At 38.0% G+C, this 15,242-nt stretch overlaps 1 protein-coding gene across 1 annotated transcript in view; it reads left to right on the plus strand.

Moving 5' to 3' along the window:
• Nucleotides 1–8,606: 8,606 nt before the first annotated feature.
• The window catches only part of LOC122161862 (muscular LMNA interacting protein), an 83,058-nt gene continuing 76,422 nt past the window's right edge, over nt 8,607–15,242 (plus strand). The window contains exon 1 of the mRNA XM_042821572.1: nt 8,607–8,690. Within this exon, the coding sequence (XP_042677506.1) occupies nt 8,607–8,690 (84 nt within the window). The remainder of the gene's footprint in view (nt 8,691–15,242) is intronic.

The following is a 15,242-nucleotide window of genomic DNA, read 5'->3' on the forward strand; positions in this document are numbered from 1 at the left end:
AAGTCCTCCTCCATTAATGCATATTGCATCTGTTATTTGAAAAGATTTTAATTATATTTCACACTTGTCTGTTTCCTGTTTGATGTCACCTCTCTTCATTAAAATGTAGCATGTTTAGTATTGCATTTAAAATAATATGCATATTGGTATGGTAACAGGTAACATTCAGTCTTTATACTTTAGTATGCATCATCAGTTATTTTTCGTTGTTGTTCTTTTTACTTTCTTGATTCATTAAATATTGATAAAGTAAAGATAATCATGTAGAGGAAATAAATTAAACCAAATAGATGCCTGAAACTAATGCTTGAAAGGGCACTAAGATAAGCTTTTGGATGTCAGCATGCACTCTGTAAGAAAGGACTGCAAGACTTAATTCAGAAAACTATCATTTGCTTTCTGTAAAAAAATGTGTAGAGACACCTCAAACAGGATGAGGCAGTGTGGATCGAATCCATCAAACTACATCAAACAATTGGCATTTTTACATCATTAGCAACAAGTGATTCAATCCCTGCCAAGGTCAGATCATCTCTGTGGAAGTGCTCTGGTACAGACTCCTCCAAGGGGATGATCCATTTCCTGAGGTTTACAACTTAAAGGGACCCAAATGGGAATGAACTGCTTAGTCAGAGAAAGTTTAATATGTTTATAAATTTAAATAATTCCTTTTGTTTCTTGCTCTATAGGTAGTTTGTGACCTCCTCTTGTAGCTTCTGTCAGGCAGCCAAGTTCAGTAGAGTGAACCATCATGCTTACAGTGTTCTGTGCTGCCATGTGTCAGATTTCAGCAGCCTCTACTGTAAGGGAGGGCTGTGGGAGGCATTTTCAAATATCTCTGTGCTTTGAAGAGCAGGACTGAGGCTTTGCTGTGGCTTTGCAGAAAGAGACCAATAAGATCCTAGTACATCAGCAATCTCCTCTCAGTGTGCAGGTGTAATGAGAAGGCTGAGACTGCACTTCAGCTACAGCATCAGTGTTTCCTGATGAGAGGTGTGGTGTTGCTGCAGAGGTGAGGACTGCTCCAGCAGGTGATCACCATGGAGGAAAATCTAAACTTGAAGGCTGCAAGTATCAGCATATTTTTATCACTACTGATGTGACATTTCCCAGGACCAAAGCAAGTGAGAAGCACTGACTGCTGGTCTAGCCTCTGCTCTAATCCCTGACACTTAGCTCTCAAACTTCAGTTTACATTACCTTTTCCTTAATCTAATGCCAATTGTGCAGAGGCATTGCTAGAATACATGAAGTGGGCTTTGGATGCTTCAGTGGAAAAAGTTATCTTGAAGAGGTGTCGCCAGTGCATTTTTGGCTGGAGGTTCTATGAAATAGTGCTGTGCAATTTCATGCAGAGATTCAGGAGGAGAGGGAGCAGATTCCTGTAGAGACTTCAATGTGATGATGAAAGAGGCTTTTTAGGAACAAATAACCTTTGTGTATTTTAACTTTTTGAAGTGAAGTATGAGCCCCTGTAGCAGCTGCATCAGCTGCTGCAATTCAAATGACTGCATTTTGAGGAAGGCAGCAAAAAGAGAAGCATCAGCCTTGAAGTGCAGTCTGTGCTTATGGATTAAATCAGTTCTGGAAAAAGGTTTCTTGATTCTCAAACTCTTGTATTCAGTGCCACTGAAAGATTGATCTGTGGTTAAGTTTGGCTTGGTCCTTGCTTGAATCTTGTTTCCAGATATTAGTTTGAATATAGAGACTGTTACTGAGAAAAATAAGGAGTTTTCTGAAGATATCCCTCAGGAAAATGGAATTGAGTTGTGGGTGATACATGGGAAATGTTTGCTGTTCACTGCTTCTGCTAGCTTTGACATTCAGGATGGATGCTAGGAGGAGCTGCTTTGTTAGAAGGACCGCACAGCATAAGAACAACCATGGAATTTGTGGTCTGTCCATCCTGTGAGGATTTCAGGATTCGACTGGGTGAAGATATGGCTGACTAGGCTTTGTTATGGCATTAGTCTTGCTTTGAGATGGATGCTGGACTGAGTCATCCCTTAAACTATCTCCCAAACAACATTTCTTGAATTCTTCTATTTTGAAGTGGCACTGCTGTGTTTCTCAGGAAACATGATAACAACTTTCTTCATCTACAAGGCACCTTTAACACATTTAACATCGATACATGATGAGACCATACTCATCATTAAGGAGTCCTCTCTCTTCCAAAAAATAAAAAAAGTTACTGCTTTCAGTTCACTAACCTTTACATTCTGAAAGCACTCGATAATATACCACTGGCATTAAGTCTGTTACTTTGATGTTAATTCTTGGAAAAAGAACTACTTGACAATGAATGGAATAAAAGGGAACAAGTGAGTCATGAGAAAGGGCGAAAGAAGATGGACCTGAAAACAAGTCCATCCCATATTTTGGGGCAACCAGCAGACCAGCAATAACGTGTTTCCATGATTGCTTTGGATCAACTATGAAAGGCATAATATTTTAATATGTTTCATATTGTCCTTTCTGAATACAGCATTACATTAATGGCTATTAATGACCACTTCTCAAAATAAGTTCCCTAAATATACTTCAAACATTTAGTCTAAACACCTTAAGCAGTATGCCCAGAAAATAACACCGGATTATTCTGAGGGACAGTTATCAAAGCCTCAGGACATCTGTTCTTCTGCTTGTTTTTGAAATAATTCCATTGTTGTGGCAGCACTGATGCAGTGGCTTCATAGGTATTTTTCCACAAAAAGAATGAATTAACTTTATCAGGACATTTCATCAAAAATCTTCTCCAGAGAAGGCAATAGAGACTTTCCAATTTCTTTCCCTCTCCCTCTGCCTTTCCCTTTCTGCTCCCCTTCCCTCTGCCTTGTGATTATGAAAGTAATTGTTTCCTAAGAAGATAATAAATGGTGCCGTGCTGGTAGCCCTCATTTCCTAAATAACACCATCTAAAACCTTTGATTGCTGTTTATTTTATGTTGGAGGTAAGTATTATCCTTACTGCCTGTATTCTTTTGTATCAATGGAGCAGAACTGCAGCTTTTGTTTCCTGGGTGGTCTTCTGAAAGCCTGCTGTAGGACGCATCATGATAGGATCTTTTTCTTGGGCTACAGAAAGTCACAGGAATGTTTTGGTATGTCGAGGGTTATTGCAACACCGCCCTGCAGAACATTATTGCATGGCCAAATCTGCACACCTGCCTTGATGCAGGCTTTCCATTGTGCTTCTGAGTTTTCATAAGAACTTCTTGTTCATATCTAAATGTTATTGCATTTAATTTACTTATTATTATTACTTACATGATTCCCATGAGATAGCTGAATTATCAAATGTCTACTCCAGCAGTAAATCTACATCTTTTTTTTTTGTGGTGGCAACCTTGTTGATAGATCAATCTGACTATGTTATTTTACAACAAGATTGATCTTGTTTCCACATGATGGTCACACCGAACACCTTTCTGCATTACATATTTCATTCTTGAGAGATGATTGGTAGGTTTTCCACACAATTGATGGCAACATGCAGTACAGACGGCAAGATACTTTCTGATGGCATTTTTGCTACATTTGTCACTACCCCGTAGGCTTAATAGGATTAATTAAATATAGATTCAGCTGGTGAGTATCCATTTTTGAAGAAAAGGGATAAAAGCAGATTTTTTTGAATTTACATGAAACATTTATTTTGCTCAACAGCTTTTAGTTTGTTCAGTATCTTGAAAAGTGCAAAGCAATAGGTTGAAGACTTCCGTATCTTGAATTATAAACGAATATATTGGTGCTCCAGAACATATTTACTATACTAAAAAAAAAACAACAAACTATTTGTCTCACCAAACTATTTGTCTCCATGAGACAGAAATTGGATCTATAGCACTCTATCTTTTCTATTTCATGTTTTTTATGTTAATCATAATGAAAGTTTGGAAATCAAACAAGGGAAAAATGATAGGGATTTTGAAATGCTTTATTCGTAAATGGTGTGAAATAAACTAATTGGATTCACTTGAGCCACTTACAATTGAGACTTTTGGAAACAGCCATCAGAATTTCTTTCCATGTTCAATGGATTTTAAATTGTTTTCGTAGTGGTTTCATATATCTCATAAAAATTTACTGACAGCACATCACCATTTTACTGCTACTTAAATATCTCTGTTGGTGGTGATTTTATATAATAAGAATCTAGAAAAATAAATTAGATTTTCAGCTTCAAGCAAGAGCTGTGCCGTTTAATATTTCTTAAGTGCATCTTGAAATACATCCAGATCAAATGCCAGAATTAAGTGATAATCAGGCAAAGAGATGGTAATTCTTGGTAAGACATCTGAGCCAAAACTGTGTTCTCCCTGTCACTCTGAGAAAAGAATAGCAAAATGCAGATAAGTATTTGTCTTTAAAGTCCCAGCAGGGAAAAGGTTATAAGTTTTCCCCCTTTTCTTTGATGGATAAAATTTTCAGTGATGTTAGGAAGCTGATATCAATTGAAAATAGAGCAGTTTTCATTCTAGTTCTGTTATTTGCAATCCATTAGGTAAAGTGACGCTGGTATTATATATATATTATATATATTATATATATAACAAGAAAAGTTAGGGGCTTTGGTTATTTGTTGCAGGGTGGGTTGGTTTATAGTGTTTTTTCTGGGACAGAAAGTCTATAAGCCTATGTGCTGAGGGACTGCAATGATAAATTATTCCTGTAGCCAAGTTAAACTACAGTTCTTCCCCTGCTTCTAAGGAGCAGAAGTCAGGGCTGAGGGGGTCAAGGTTGCCAACCTTGCCAATGACTTGCAGTGACTCAATGCTGCATCATACAATAAATTGCCTGGCGTTTTTAGGAGCTCTTTTATTTATAGCTTCTAAAAATCTACTACTGAAAAAAATTGCACTTTAGGGTTTGAAAACTAGGATTATCTGAGCAAATTTAATTTTCTCTTTCCTTTATTCCTAAATGCTATGACACAAAAGTTGGTAACAGGATTACAGACTATTTCTTTATTCTCAAACAACGGTTCTGCTTAGGAATTGCATCCAACAGCTACATCAGGTTATGATGTGATCAAAACAAAACCATGATTGTCTTCACTAATTTTATAAATAAAATGCAGTAAAATGAAACTTAATATATCATCCTTCTATTTCCAGCTGAATGTTTTTTACGTTTTTCAGAGCATGTGCTTCCAGTCAAATGCTGAAAACACAGGCCAAATGGCTGAGATGTCAAAAGAAAAGGAACAGTGACATTTCCACCCTCCCACGGGATGCCAATCGATGGGATGAGTTGGGAAAATGTCTCTATGCACAGCAAGGTGCTCTGAGAAATTATCCACTGCTGGAAGGGTCATGGTCAAGGCCCCTAAACTAGAGACAAGGTTGAGCTGTTTCAAAACGTGTGGATAGTAGGCATTGTGTAATTATTTGCTTGATTGCAATAATTAGACCACTTGGCTCTGTGGGAATGCTGTGAAGGGCTTGAGTACTGCAGGTGTGAGTGTCGTGGAAATGGATTTCACGGTGGTCTCTGCAGTGTAAGTGGAACATAGGAAAATTAATACTAACAATAAGCAATTTCATAGACAAGTAGTGTTTTACAAGAAATCTACAATATACAACAAACAAAACAAGAGCTACAAAATATTACAGATTTAAATGTGTCCTCATTAATGATGCAGGAGAAGGTTAAAGTATTTTGGTCGTCTTCATTTAGAGCTAAACAAAAGCAACTTGTTCCAATTGGATAACGTTCTCTAAAATAATGTCATTTGCATGGAATGTGAGTAGTGGGTAATCAATCTCAGAGATATCTCAGGCAAGCTGTAGCTCAGCTCTGTAGCTGTTTGTCTTCTTCCTAAGTGCAGAGATATATCATCGTCAATGGATTGTAGCTATCTTAATTGTAATGTCTGTGAGAAGGTACAACCTCTAAACAGTTATGCAGCAGCTTCTATGTAATGCAAGGATATATCAAATATTCATTGCATGTGAATGCTTTCGGTGGTTAAGTCAATGACCCCAAAGAGATTTAAGTCCTTTTCAAAGCAGGTAACCCATTCTGAGGGACTGATCATTTTCCAGTAAATCTGTAGTTACTTGTATATCTATGTCTTCATGAATATTAACTATGTTAGACAAAGTGATGATTTGTGTGGTGTAAGAATGTAATATGTCCTTACTGCAGAAGAACAGAACAGGCACCAAGCCATAAAGAACATATATTTTTTTGTATTTATCTAAGCAGATAATGGAAGTATTTGTGGAAGGATGTGTAAACAGAACTGACAATCTGTTTTGAAAGCCAGCTTTCCTTTTCATAGCTGAATCCAGAGACATTTTGAAGTACTATTAAGTGTTTCTATGTTCAGCACAACATTTTTTGTGCTCAAAAGAAGGGAACATGACTTGCTCCGAGTGTGGCTGAAAGAATCTTGCCTTTCTGATGCATGTCCCAGCCATATTTGCTTTTTATCAGGAATGGGTGGGAATTTTGAGGGAAATTTTAGTGCTCAAGCTTATTGATCTTGGAGTGAACTGTCAGATAGTATTCAGGATTGAAAATGTTTTCAGTTTGGAAAGCAGTGGAAATGCAAAATCTTTGTGTTGTAGTAAAATAGTAATTATCTTTGCATCTTCATAAGGATCACTAATATTGCAATTTTATATGATATATTGTGCAATTTCACCCATGAATCATCTACATCAGGGCTTCTTAGCTCAAGGTTAAGAGCAAATGTGTAACCAATGACTACTCGTCTCAGAGCACAAGCTATTGTACTCTCACTTCTTCATCTGAATTCTTTATAAATGTCATTCAAGTCAATTTCAGATGTTTATTTTAAGCTCCTATTGAAAATACATATAAAGAACCCTACTTTATATGATCTTGAAGTAATCTTTAGAAGGCTGTGATCAGTTCATTTTTTCTTTGAATTCCTGACTGAACATCCAATTAATTGTCTAATTAAATGCATGTTTAAATGTGTGGATTTTATAAGCAAACCATTCCCATGTAATGCACTTACGTGTACTAACATGTTATTATGTTTTGAAGCACTTTTAATGAAGTTTTAAATGTTAAATTGCATCATAAATTTAAGATTTAGCTAAGATTTCCTTGTTATTGCTTTCGTGCTCAAGGAACATATCTGACAGAACAGTCATCGTAAAGTATATTTATGCTTGTTAGCTGTGTGTTAACATCAGTTGTTTAGAAAATGGTTGTAATGACCAGTAAGGTATCATGCTATTAATGCTTAATGATATTTGGAGCTACTAACTCACAAACCAAATGAAATCTACTTTTTCACATTTAAAAATAGACGCAGAACAACCATTTAGTTCTCAGGGACGGTTATTTGTAGTCGCCTGTTATTTTCAAAGTTGTTTCATTTTATTCTCATGTGCTAAGTTTACATTTCTGATCCGTCAGTGCAATGCTTCATCCAGCTCTGTCCTTCTCTTGCTGAACAGCAATGCCATAAAAAAAGTGAGAAATACCTCTGGCTTCTGGGTGTGTTCAGCAACACCTGGCTTTGCAATGCAGCCTCAGAGTGTTCCTGATCAGGAAATGTGAGCATGTAACACTTGATTATTAAATCATGAGCTGGCTTTGGGCATCAAAGGAGCACTTTGATATTCAGCTGGGCCAAGGCATTAGCTCCTTTAGACAAGCAGTAGTAGTAGGACATCATTGTCCTACATTTAGGTATACGTGACTTTCCAGGTATTGCAACGAACAGCACAATGAAAGGAGGAAGCAGTGCTGAAATTTGAACCTATGAGCACTTCTGAGTGCTATTTTGACTAAGCTAAACTGCTCTTGGTGGGAACTTCAGAACTTAGGTATTTCATGGTGCAGCGGGCTAGTGAACGGTGTGCTACAGGGAAAACTACTGAGATGGGCCTGGGAGGCATCTGTGTAGTTGGCAGTGCTGCAGCAAGATGTATAAACTGTAGCGGTAGTGATTGAGTTGCTCTGGTTGCAATACAAACATTCTAGCATTGCAGCTGTAGATATTAGAAAAAGCTTGGGAAGAAAACTGATTGCAAGAAGGGAGAGGTTGGGAGCCCTAAAAATCCATGTGAGATGGTGGTGGAAAAATTGATAGAAGTCTGAAATGGGAGAAATGAAAGAAAGAGGAAAAAAGTGAATGAATACTAAAAATGAATAAAAACAGTAAAAGAGATGATGGGTTAGATAAATAAAAGGAATAAAATTAAATAGTAGAAAACTAAATGTGAAGAAAAAAGTTCAAGAAACATGAGGAAAAAGAACAAGAGCAGAAAATCATGAATCTGATGGGCTCTCCCAAATTCTTATTCTTTTCACTGGAGTGTGAAGTGAATGACTGCATTTTATTGATCTAATACTACATCATTTACATCTAATACTAAGTTTTATCTCTCTTTTTGTGAATAAATTTGCAGAATTCACAGATTACTTGCCAGAATGCCTGTAGGTAGCTTGTAAGCCTGTAGAAACTCCTTCTGCTAATGCGTTCGTAACAACCTATCATTTAAGAGTTCTCCTAACATCTGTTAATCCCTCTCTAAACACTTACATAAGCCTCTTCCAAGTAAAATTTTAGTTGTGAAGTGTAGCCACCTGCATTTTCGCATGTAGCAGGGTATTGGATGTCAGCAAGGAGACCAAACTCTTCAGGCTGTTGGATGTGTGAGGATTTGCTTTCTGACTTCATCAGCACAGCTTTCCAAGGGGTTGATCTTGGGGACAGCTCTTTTCCTTCCACTCAAACAGGTTTTGCCATTGACTATCATGCCTGAGCCTGAACTGTAAACAAGATTTCCCTCCCTTCCCCCTAGCACTTCTGTATAACACACTTGATGGCACTTGTTACTCAGTCTTACCCGAATTGTTTTATTTTGATCTACATAAACAGATGTGGATAGTTATGAAGAAGACTTATGTCCCACAATGGCTGTATAAAGAGGAGATGTATTTCTTCTACTAGGGAAGCCAGCGATGGTACATCATACCTTCAAGCAAGAAGGCTTCAGCTCTTTCCTTGATTTATTTCACTGTTATTATTTCCATGGTTAACAATTATGTGGCATCAGACCATCCTCCTTTGCTGCTGTTCTCTCAGTTCTCTCAGGCTTCCTTCTCACTCAGCAGCACCAGGCAATATGCTGTGGATTTTGTTGACTTTTCTGTTTCTCCTGACGTGCTCCGAGGGCTCGTGTCCCTCGGCACAACTCACACCTGACGTGTGGGGCAGCTTTGCATGATCATCCTTATGAAGCTTTGTACCTCTTTTCAGTCCAGCAGTTTGTTCTAGAGACAGCCTTGCTTTCTTGTCAGCACTAATAAGCCTGGAATAACATCAAATAACATAAACTAGAGTTTTCAGTTGACCTCTTTGTGGGACCTTCCATGGTTACAGTTTGATTCTTTTATTTTCCTTTCAGTTGTCTTCTGTCATTTATATTAACAAAAGTTTACTGGTATTTGTCTTTCATTTCTCACACACAAACATATATTTATATATGGTGGTGCTGTTTTCTTTCTTTTTACTTGTGTTTTCTTTCAACATCTGGTTATTAGCCCATTTGGTGCCTGATAAATACTCAGAGCTCTGACTTTGTGCAGATCTGTGCATGCACTTCATTAGCTGCACTCCACTGATTTTGTTTGGGCTGCTTCTGTGATTTAATCTCTGTAGGGATCAGGATTTGCAGCTGAAAAATTTGATAACTCTGTGGCAATGATTGTTGCAGGCACTGTGTGATTGGTTGTTAATGCAGAGATGAATGAAAGCGCTGACTGCATGTGCTGCTAGAAAAGGGATTCTCACTGTTATGAGTGTTCAGCTTTGTGTGGCTCCCTTTCTACAAATGCAGCTGAAGCAGCTGAAACAGTTCTGTTCTGTTTTGATTAAAAATAAACAAAAAACAATAAAAACATCAATGTTTAAAATGTTATTTCCAGAGCTTACCACTATCAAACACAGCTTTACCCTAACCTGCCAGCTGCTTACTGAAACACTCACCGCTCCTGGTGCTGTCTGTTCTTTTGGGCCCTCTACACACATTGGGCTGCTCAGTGAAAAGTTATTATTAAAAAAAAAAAAAAAAAAAATTGAGAAGAAACAAACTTTGGTTGTGTTTTGAAGGATTTTCTTTAAAAATACTGTAACTTGTTCCTGTTTATAGCAGCATTTGAGCATTTTTGGTACATGTGTGTGTCTTTATCTAACCGGTTCTGAAGGGGTAATTAATTTGCATCAATTATATTGAACATCACAGAATCACAGAATTGTAGGGGCTGAAAGGGACCTCCAGAGATCATTGAGTCCAACCCTCCTGCAAAGCAGGCCTCCTGTAGCAAACTGCACAGGTAGGCATCCAGGCAGGTCTTGAGTATCTCCAGAGAAGGGGAAGATGAGAGTAATCGTTGCTATCTGGATTACTAAGCGCAGGGTATGTTCAGGATGATGATACTTATTCAGATTTTTCTTTTTTATACATATTTTTTTTCAGAGCTGATAGAAAAGTTTAAAGACAGCCTGCCTTAACTAATGTGACAAATTTTCTTATCTAACTGACTTTTCTCAGTCATTTTAGAAAAGTCTTTGATGTGAAAAGTGCAGCATGTCCATTTCATTCATTTTTTCGTAAGTGTTCAGACTTGGTTACACGTAGGAACAGTCACTGCTGAAATAGAGTAGTTAATCTGATGGCTAATTGAAAAGTTTTTCTGGGGGAAGAGAAAAAGTTTTATTCCATAAATGAAGTATCTTATTATCAGAAGTAAGTTAAAGAGTTTCACCAGAGATTATGTGCTATTTTGTGTTGTGATGATAGCTCATCACCAGGTTCCAGATTTTTACCTCTATGTTGTTAGTTCTGTGAAAAAAAATTGCAGGAGTTTTGCAAATGGGTTTTGTGTAATGATTACATATGTCACAAGAACTACACAGTACAAATAAGCATTATAAAAACCTTATTTTATATTACCTCTCACAGTTTGTTTCTTCCTCTAAGATGGAGGTAGAAATTCAATTAGCAGCATTAGTCAGAGTCCCAGTGTTGTGTTCCCCAGAAAAGCACTCTGCATTCAAGTTCTGCTGCTATTCTTAGTAATTTTTCAACTTTGACCATGAAGATGGAAGATGAGACTGCTGCTGATGACTCATATTGATGACAAACAGAATGGTTAATATCAAGCACATGTTTGGCTCCTACAGTAACTGTCCTTACCAGTAAATATGTGTTCCAAAATAATGCATTGGGTATAGAGTTGAGCCAAGCACAAATATTTTGAAGTTGGACTGTAAGAGCAGGTGGGGTAACAGCTTGCATTTTGTGTTTTGGATGTGTTTCTTGGTGTGAAAGTAAGGCTTAGCCAATGTTTGGTAATTCTAGAAATTATGTCATGTATGAGGTGTGGTTTTAACATTCTTTTCTTGACTCTCTGCCATAAGAAAAGTGTTGTCAATATTAGAGTGTCAGATATTAAGAAAGAAAATAGTGGCTTAATTTAAAGTCCATTTAGCCCAGTATGCTGTCCTTGACTGATTCCTGCAGTTCATACTTAAGGAAAAAAGGCATGAGGAAACATATTTCTGCACCTTCATGTTCTTCCCAGCCTTAATTTAAATTGTAGGATCTATTAGCTTTGTGTGTATTTTCTTGATCTCTGAATTCAGCTTTTCTTTTTGGCATTTGGAACTTCCTGAAGCAATGAGATTCATTACAGAATTATGTCCTATGAAACCATTCCAAATTTGATTGTATGATATAGTCACATGTTGCCTCATGGCAACTTTAATCTTATACCAGAAATCCAGTGCATCAAAGGGAAAATGGAGGTATATATATATTTCCTTATCTACAAATTTTACAGAAGACATGGCCTTGCCCTCCGTACCACAAGCTACAGGGAATCTTGAGTGTGAGCTGTTCAATTAATGTTGTTTAAGCAAGTTTCAATCCCCCTCTTTTATCTATGTAGGAAGTACATCTGAGTGAGTCATCCTCAGTTTATTTTACAATCAATTAGAAAGCCAACCAACCAACCAAAAAACTACAACAGAATTTCAGAGCATAATTAACACAATTTCAGACATTTACCTTTGTGCAAAATGAGCTGCATCTCAGTAGTGACTATTTCTTTCTGTCGCGTATAAAAAGAATACAAATCAGATCTAGTTTTCTATTTTGGAGATCTTTACAGTTGATCAGATGAATATCATTCTGAAGTCATTCACTAAGGGAGAAGAAACAGATATAATCTCAGAAAACTACTGTGCTTTAGGAAATTACTCACCAGATAAAACATCCTTCAGCTCCTCTGGGCAGATGGTAGGTAAGGTGCTCTTACATCAGAGAAAGAAATGGCAGGGAAATTTCATCGAATTAAACATGCTTAAGACTAGATTTCTGTTTTTAATGCCTGATATCATGATGTGCCCACAGGCTTTATGTGGGATTTGTTTATAACCTGAAAGAATGGATGATGGGAAGAAAGTATTCCTTTTGGACTGTAAAGAAGCTTCCTTTAGAAAGGTCAATAAGAACTTTTTGATTAATGCTATCTTGTTTGTGTTTGGCAGCCAGTGTAAGAGAGGAAAATAGAATGTGAAAAGACACAAGGCAAGGTGAATAGAAAAATCTCTTTTCTTTTGTAACTGAAGCAAGGTGGAAAGCAAATGTTGTTCTTACATGGTGTATAGTGTGCTGGAGACTAAGAGATGATCCCAGGGCACAGGAGAGAGGAGAGTTTGTCTCTGCACCCAGGAGATAGTGAGTCTCAGCATGTGTCCCTTTAGCTGAGACCTTGCCATCCCAAGTCTGTTCCAAAAATTTGATCTCTCTGACGGCCGAGGAATCTGTCACTGCCATACCACACACTGGCACAAACATACTGCCTTGCAATTGATGTTGCCCTTTTGAAGTGAAGTCCTTACTGATCCTGATGCCAAATCTGTACTGCTGGATTCTTTTAGGTAATTGGAAATGATATTTTGATTTTAAATGTTTCTCAGTGGAAAAGGTAGGAGAGTAAAATTGATCCAAGGACATAAACTATTATAGATTGAGCCAATAAATAAGCATTTAAGAAGATTTAGCATTTGACTTATCTGAATTTTGCAATTTCTTTAACAACAACAAATGATTTTTTTTTTTTTTCCTAATAGTGCATTCTGGTATTCTTATGCTATGTTTTCACGGAATCACAGAATGGCCTGGGTTGGAAGGGACCTCAAGGATCATGAATCTCCAACCCCCCTGCCACATGCAGGGCCACCAACCTCCACATTCAATACTGGACCAGGCTGCTCAGGGCCCCATCCAGTCTGGCCTTGAACACCTCCAGGGATGGAGCATCCACAATCTCTCTGGCAGCCTGTTCCAGCACCTCACCACTCTCTCTGTAAAGAAATTCTCCCTGACGTCCAACCTAAATCTTCCCTCCCTCAACTTAAAACCATTTCCCCTTGTCCTGCTATTGTCTATGCTTTCAAAGAGTTGATTCCCCTCCTGTTTGTAGGCTCCCTTTAGGTACTGAAAGGCTGCAGTGAGGTCACCCCGCAGCCTTCTTTTTTCCAGGCTGAACAAGCCCAGCTCCCTCGGCCTGTCTTCATAGGGGACTGGGCTTCATAGGGGAGGTGCTCCAGTCCCCTGATCATCTTCATGGCTCTCCTCTGGATCGTCTCCAACAGCTCCCTGTCTTTCTTGTACTGGGGGCTCCAGACCTGGATGCAGTGCTACAGATGGGGCCTCCAAGAGCAGAGTAGAGGGGGACCTTCCTGTCCCTGCTGGCCACCCCTCTTCTGATGGAGCCCAGGATACCAGTTGCTTTTTGAGCTTGTTTGTTTCTTCAAAACAAACAAGAAAAACATTCACGTTCATTTTTCAGTTGTTCTGGTGTTTCAGCACTCCTTCCCAGAGGAATTTCTGGTGCCACCATGAGATTACAGAAATTGTAAATAAATGACTGGACTACTTCTTAGAATTTATTTAAGAGCTACACTGTGAACTTTAGATAAGGATGGCAAGTTCTGAGTGTTTGAGACAGACTGCTGGACTAGATGATCTTAGGGCTTTTTTCCAACCTTAATGATTCTATGACATTTTATGCTTGATGGTCTTCTGAAATAATCACAGAGGTGACAGTGGGTAGGCCCAGTGGAAGCTGCAGCTCTTCCATTCCTACTGCTTTAGTCTGATCTCTAATTGCCTCATTTTAATTTCCCTAAAATGTGAATACAGAAATTCCCATTTATTTTACATGGCTAGTCAGTGGGATGTGATTAATCTCTCATCAGCTTAGACAGCTGCACTTGCACCTGAATAGGTTGTCTAGGCCTCTGGTACAATAAATCAATGGATGGAAATAAGAACTTCTAGGGCATAATCATAGAATCATAGAATGGCCTGGGTTGAAAAGGACCACAATGATCATCGAGTTTCAACCCCTCTGCTTTGTGCAGGGTCGCCAACCACCAGACCAGGCTGCCCAGAGCCACATACAGGGAGTCCAGAAGTACATGTAAAAATGTAGAGAAAATGTGCTGCGAAATCTGGGCAAAGTCCCAAGAAAAAAGCAGTAACATTCCTGCTCCTGCCTTATATTATCTTAACAGTTACTCTGGTTGATTGATAACACAGGCAGGTTAAATTCTAAAGAGACTTTCAGCATTTAATGATAGTAGGATTTTTTTTCTTCTGTAATATTTTTTTCCTTACATTTTCTTCAGTCATTCTTTCATATAACACAATTAGATTTTAGATTATGTCCTGAATATTCTTTCTGGTACACCTGGCAAATTAACAGGGTTCTGCTCATGTTTCTCACTTGGACAATAAAGGATAAAATGATTAGGAAGGCATTCCATTTGTACTTTTAATTATGCAGATTTATGTACTGGAGTTTCCATGTTGTAATAACCATAACCCTTTCCTAGTAGAGAGCACTGCCATTTGGGCATTACTGCTGTAGTGAGGTTTGACCTGTATGTTCCTTTATTATCTTGTGAAAGAAAATAGCCCTGGATGGCTACCCTTTTTGCTCTATTTGGGAATCCAGAATGTTGGCTATGATCTGGTAAACACTGGTCAGGAAAGAAAAAAAAGGGCCAAATGACATAACATCTGCAGATGGAGAGCAATCACATATTCAAAAAGGTTTGGATGTGTGATAAAGGGAACTATCTATTTTCTTGATGAAACTCTATTCTTTTTTGTGAAAAAGGACTTAAGAAACATGGAGGAAAGTGCTTAATGTTAATGGGATGCATTGTATAT

Source organism: Centrocercus urophasianus, unplaced genomic scaffold (assembly GCF_019232065.1).
Source record: "Centrocercus urophasianus isolate 14NV4802_14NV808 unplaced genomic scaffold, USGS_Curo_1.0 seq_10, whole genome shotgun sequence".
NCBI lineage: Eukaryota > Metazoa > Chordata > Aves > Galliformes > Phasianidae > Centrocercus > Centrocercus urophasianus.